At 32.6% G+C, this 6659-nt stretch overlaps 1 protein-coding gene across 1 annotated transcript in view; it reads right to left on the bottom strand.

The window, feature by feature from the left end:
• Positions 1-1003: 1003 nt before the first annotated feature.
• The window catches only part of LOC106692409 (pancreatic triacylglycerol lipase), a gene marked incomplete at its 3' end in the record, with an annotated part of 10972 nt that continues 5316 nt past the window's right edge, over positions 1004-6659 (bottom strand). The window contains 5 exon segments of the mRNA XM_067052105.1: positions 1004-1166; positions 2777-2965; positions 4104-4340; positions 6076-6227; positions 6304-6388. Coding sequence (XP_066908206.1) covers positions 1004-1166; positions 2777-2965; positions 4104-4340; positions 6076-6227; positions 6304-6388 — 826 coding nt within the window.

The raw sequence follows: 6659 nt of genomic DNA, 5'->3' as shown, positions 1-6659 counted from the left end.
TATATATATATATGTATATATATACATATATATATATTAATGAGATTTCCAACAAAAATATTGGTTGGGTTTCTTAACCTAAATTTTTTATGACTTTGTAAATTATTATGTTCTGGTAGACCATGCTCAATTAGACATTCTTCCATTTCTTTATCCCGAGTGTTTTTTTTACTCTTTATCTTTTTCTAAATAAATTTCTTTTGAACTGCCATTTTTTTTAAGGTCTCAAACAAATTTAGACATTTATTTCTATTTCTTTTAGGATCTTTTTTATACTTTCATTATTTCTCAGCTTACTTCAGTTATAATTTTTCTCTTATATCAATTTCTGCTGCTCACTGTCAGTTATTCATTTCCATAGCTAAATGTGTTTTTGCAAACATTATATTTTTTATTCCAGTTTCCAGTATAATGTGAAATAATATATTTCATTTAGTTTCAGGAATGATATTTCTACTACCGATTTAAGCATAGTTATTATATTTTTCACATCTCGTTACCTTCTTTTTATTTTTATGTTAATGTAAATAAAACTGTCCAAATTCAAATAATAATTCCAAAATTATCTCCACCTATCAGAAAAAATATTAACTATCATTTCTCATTATTCTAATTTAACTAACTTAGCTTTTTTTTTTTTAATTTAAGTAAATATTGTTTATTATATCTGGATTATGACTATTTACTTAAAAACTATTTTATAGTTTCGATTTCTAACAGTATTTTAATTATATTATATATATATTAATGATCAACCGTATTTTTAAAACTTTAAAGGGGATGGTTGGGGTTGCGGCCAAAAGGAACAAAAAGTAGTTAACAAGTATTTGTTTGCCTATGTTTCGCCCCACCTTGCAGGGCTTCATCAGAGCTGTCATGTTTAAAAGGCAGCAAACAAGTGATCTTGTTAACTATTTTGTTCCTTTTGACCACACTCCCAACCATCTCCTTCATATTTTATTTATACTTAAAAAATCAAAATATACAACATCAAGTTTCTTACTTTTGATCAACATGATATCCCATAAGGGTTGATAGCTCATCAGGCTTGCACGCTTCAAAAAATGCCTTGAAGTAGGAAGTTTTACACCCCCAGAAGCCAATTTTGGAGTTGATGGATTCGGCGAAGTAGAGTGGTGCTCTCAGATGGGAACAGTCAATTATATCTGTGAATATTGGAAGAATTAAGAATTATATCATAATTTGTCCTAGTTAATTAAATTATTATTATTTTATTATGTTATTATATGTAATATATAAATTATTATTACATATTACCACAACATATTCACACAAATGCATTCCAGAAACAGCACATCTCATTTCAGAAGCTTAATACAGAATAATAGAGATAGTACACCAACCCTTACATGTACACCAACATGCACTTATTTATCATCCAATATAAAAATATTCAGTAAATAAATACTAAACTTTAGTCATGTAACCTTGGGAGAACTTAGCATATCGATTGGTTCTTAATTAATTGCTGTTTGAGAAAAATAAGGCTATATTTTGGAAACCTCCATTAATATCTACTTAATAAACCAATTCCCACTTTTGGCATATTTGACGTAAGGTGCCTACTAGACCAATAACTATTGGGTGTCTTGAATGGATCATTTCAATCTGTAGATTCTGCTTGGAAAGCTGCACAGAAACACCAATGTTCTGCACCTACATTTCCCATTTGATAAAGAGGACACTCCAGTGTGCCAAAAGAACTAATTATTTGCAATGAGAACCAGATGGTCATGTTCTATAGCCATGCAGAGAAGAACAAAAGCAATGGAGATCGAGAGAGATTATGAGGTATTGGGTTCTCAGGGTATAAGTGCTTGTAGTTAGTAGGTTGTATACTTGTATTTATGGACATGTAGCGACACCGCTATATCCTTGTCTATATTATAACTACTACAGCCTCTAAAGCCATTACTGACTGATGCTACCTAACTGCCATAACGAGAACTACTAAGTTGTTAGGCAAATATCATAAATTAAAATTTATATTTCTTGTAAATATTCTGATTGTACTAATTAATAACCATGTTATGTATTGTAATATTTCTAAACTTATTATTTGAATCAATAAAGATTACAACAGAATCTTCTGATCAGCTAAATGCAAATGTCTTACAGGTAGCATCTCTTGATGGCATCTAATATCCCACTGAGTTGACTAAACACAAATTGAAAAACAGTTTCAATTTATACTTCAGGGAATTCTACTCCTCAGAAGGCAGTGAGTAACAATATACAGTTTAGATCAGAATATAAAATACATTCTAATATTTTCTTTGGAAATGTATATTGCACTTTTACTTCACTCCCCCTTCTCTGAATCTGTTCTCCTTCCTAAATCTTTTCATTTATAATTTTTTATCCCCTTCAAGACTGTTGGTTAGTGAAGTTTCCTTCATGCAAGGACCTACAACTAGTTCCTGTAGGACTTTTCATCCACTTCACGACCGATAGACTGGTTCCCTACGGAGTGAAGTTTCCATTCTGCAAGGATTCATGGCTAATTCCCATAAGAGTCATCCGGTCAATTCATCTCCTAACCTGACCTTCTGAACTGGCATGGTCCAGGCCTTCTAATATTGAGCACCTTACATCTTCAATTGGATTTAGAACTAAGTATTCATACACATCCACCTTGACAGTTGTACAGTAGTACACCTCGACAGTTGTACCTCTCATTAATTCATACAATTATAATAAAACCATTCACATTTTATGAGTGCTTAACTAAAAATTAATAGATATAAATAAATACCGTAGATACCGCCTTTGCAACCTGGTTGGATCACTCCTCCGTTGATGAAAAAATCGACGTGACCAAGAGGAAAGACATGTCCCTTAAAAAAGGCGTTGGTATGTATCACGTCAACGAACTCGGCGTCATCTTTACTCAGCCTCTTCTGCGATATCCATCCCCAGAAAAAGGGAAAAGCTGGGTCTAGCCCTTAAATTAATATTTAAAAAAATATTATAACCTACAGCTTAACTAATAATGCTAACTAGATTAATCATTTTGAAATAATTGACCGTGGATTAAATCAGACTGGGGGTGTGTACAAACTAAAACACAACGTGAATTTGTTACTATTGAATTACATGCGAATTTTTCGGCCTAATTTGTAGACTTTTTACCTCGAGGAAGGTATACAAAGTAAGCCAAAACGTCAGTCCATATTCAAACGTTATATACATATTAATATACTAATTCTATACATAGATACTGAAGATTGGTAATTGAAAAGGTTGAGAAATAAGTTGTGTTTAAAAGAAGTTGGAGAGGAGACTTTGCGAAAGGAAAAGAGTAAGGAATTCCAAAATATGAATGTTAATTTAGGATTTTCAAAGAATGTAGTTCTTTCTTAATCAGAGAGGATATATAAGTAGGTAGGCTGAAAACATATTATCAAGAAGTGGATATAGGATCACAGCGTGAGATGTCAGGAATAAAGGAAAGTTTTCAATTCTTAAGGATTGGGATCCTTGAGGATTCCACATAGGAGGAATCCGCATTTCCGATGGCAAAGCCCTTTTACTCCTATCTAAATTCTATAAGCGAATAAACGACTGGTTTAGGAAGGTGAATATCGAGGACAAAAGTTTGATAGTAATTATTTAAAATTATTAGAATAGTAGAAAAGGTAATAAATAATATTAAAATAATAATCTACAAGGGCATCGGTTCGAATCTTATGTCAGAAATGACTAAGAAGGGGATAAACAAAAATTATTAAATGTGAGTACAGCTACTTTTCAGGAAACCATAAAAGAGCTTAACATTTTGTTTTAAATTCTCCCTCGAAAACAATTCTTTTATTTTTGGCGTTTATCTTGAAAAAAAAAAATAATAATGCTTTTGATGAATTAATAATACTATCAAATTTGAAAAATTCTAATTTACTCATTAGTTACTTCAAAATGGTGTTGACAATATAACATATAACTGATGGTAGCTGATTATCTAAAAAATAAACTAATTATCGTCGTTCTATGAAGTATAGAATGCTGAAATAACTCAATTGAAATATTAATATTCAATCTATTAGCTGTAATAAATATTTTATGACCATCAAATTGAAGACTACCTGTGATCCTCGGTATCTTGTAGGGAGCCAAGAAAGTCGCAGCCGTTCCTGGCACTTCCCCTCCAAGACTGAACCCAATGACGTGGAGGCCCGCCGATGGCCTGCCCAAAGTGTTGATGAGATCCGCAAGGCACCTACCAGCGTAATGAGCATTGATTACGGCGGTGATGTACCAATCATTGGTGAGTTTCGACCAGTCCATGATCAGCACTGACATGTCGCTGTGCTTCAAAAGTTCTAAGGAATAATTAATTTTTAAACATGTATATTCACTTGAAAGTTTATTTTTATTTATAGTTATTTACAATTGTATAAAATTATATACAAGTAAAATTGCAATTGGACATAAAATGACATGATACAAATATGTGGAGAATCTACCCATTGATAGAACTCCAATACTTAAAAGTTAAAAAAAAAAATTATTAAATTCACCCCACCATTTTCTTTAATTTAAAAATAATTATAATAATAAATGTAAGCATGAAATTTGGTATAGATAAGTGTCCATGTTATTAAGGGAGATATAACGAATAAATCAGATATGAAGCTAATTAACAATGATATTATAAAGCAATTAAGCTATTAAGACTCTCATACTTGAAGAAGTTTGAAGAAGTCAAAGAACTGCTGACCGCACCCCCCGACAAACTTCTTCAAGCATTAATCTACGGTCAACTATCTACACCTCAATAAAACTCTTATAAATGTTTAGATTTTGGCCATACCTACAGGATCAATCTTGATGCTCAAACCTACGTTTTGGTCTATACCTCGGGCGTTTACCGGAGTCTATACCGAAGTTTTACAACCTTACAGGTCTATCTTTGTCGTCTTATTCATCTGAATTATAATTCCCGGCGTTGTGTAGTCTTCTAAATTCTCTAGTTAACTTGTCCTTTTTCAGTCCGAGTATTTTACGTAATTCTTTATTATCAAAAAATATTAAGGAACCTTTTTTTCCCTTAGCGCAATTAGCACAACTTTATAAATCAAAGTTCGAATTTCCTCTTTAGAGAATCCATTTGTCGAGGGGGTTGTGTTAGGTTAGATGGTTTTGACTCGAATTAAAGATATGAGGTACTCTATACCAGAAGGATTCGACAATGCGAGTTCATAAAGGCTAGGTAGCTGACTTGGAGATGAATGGAATGAGGAGTCTAACGGGAACTAGCCGTTAATCCTCGAATGGGAACTTAATCCCGTAGGAATCGAGCCTAGCAGTCGTGAAGGGGTTGGCAAGTCCTACGGGAACTAGAGAGTAGGTCATTACGAAACGAATAATAGGTATAGGAAGAAGGAGAGATTCAGAAAAGACAGAGTGAAATAATAGTCTAATAGCTGTTTCCAAAATTGCATGTACTTATCCACTACTATCTTAGGAGGAGAATTCCCTGAAGGGAAAATTCACATTTTTACTTTCAAATTGCGTTATTTTAATTCTCTGGGTCTATCAGACGTTATGGAGAAATGCTATGTATAAGACGTCATTTTTTAGAAGATCAGAAGATTCTATTGCAATATTTATTAATTCTAATAATACATTTTAGGATACTACAATATATATCATAGTTATTAATTTGTACGATCAAAATATTTACATGAAATAGACATTTCAATATATGATGTTTGCTTGACAACTGTCGCGTCAGTACGTAAAGGTAAATCGGCAGCTTGAGCGGTGACAAATAGTAGCATGGTCACTACAAAGGTAAGGCTGAGCATATTCTATGTGAATGGGAAGCCCATGTCTTTTACATATTACAATAAACCAGGTAATAATTAAACCTTAAGATATCACTAACCCCAAAGACCTAATGGGCTTCGTTTGAAACATCTAAGAGGTCTTAGGGGTTAGGGATAACTCCAAGTGAAAGATCCAAACGGGTTGATGTGAGGAAGGATTTCCCATCCCTTTAGTGTAATAATAATAGTAATGCACATAAAAATAACATTTACAGGTCTTCTTTACCGCGTTTAAGAGCTATCATTTCGAATCTATGAGTAGTCTCTGCGTAGCCCGGGATGATAACAGTCACGGGTTTGTTCCAGTCGAAACCAGCCTCATTGAGGTTGTTCTCAGTTGCAGTAACCTCCACATACTGGCCATATTCTGCGTGTTTCCTGAATTACAATAAATTGTAATGTATTATAGTTACAAATTATAGTAATTAAAATGATACTAGAATAATTATTATACCTGTCGTAGAACTGGTAGCCCACCCACTTAGCGCTGCAGTTGCCGAAAGCCATAGGACAGTCTATTAAGAAGCAGCCTGTAACACCTAGAAACAAATGTTTTCATTTAGTAAATATTATAATAGGGGTTTAAAGTACCAATAATATCTGTACTAACGCTCCCGCGCCTATTGCCACTTAATAATTCAGAAATTATAAAGTTACCATATATGACAAAGGTATTATTTATGAAAATATCTCATAAGTTTATCTAGTCACATTTACTTTATTACGTTCCTATAAATATATATATTATTTTAATATGATAATATATGTTTCCCCAGTATATTATCATTAATTTAATTTTTTTTTAAATTA

The sequence above is a fragment of the Halyomorpha halys genome, unplaced genomic scaffold (assembly GCF_000696795.3).
Source record: "Halyomorpha halys isolate HHAL.00 unplaced genomic scaffold, Hhal_1.1 Scaffold56.1, whole genome shotgun sequence".
In the NCBI taxonomy this organism is placed as follows: Eukaryota; Metazoa; Arthropoda; class Insecta; order Hemiptera; family Pentatomidae; genus Halyomorpha; species Halyomorpha halys.
This window is presented reverse-complemented; position numbering and strand designations above follow the sequence as displayed.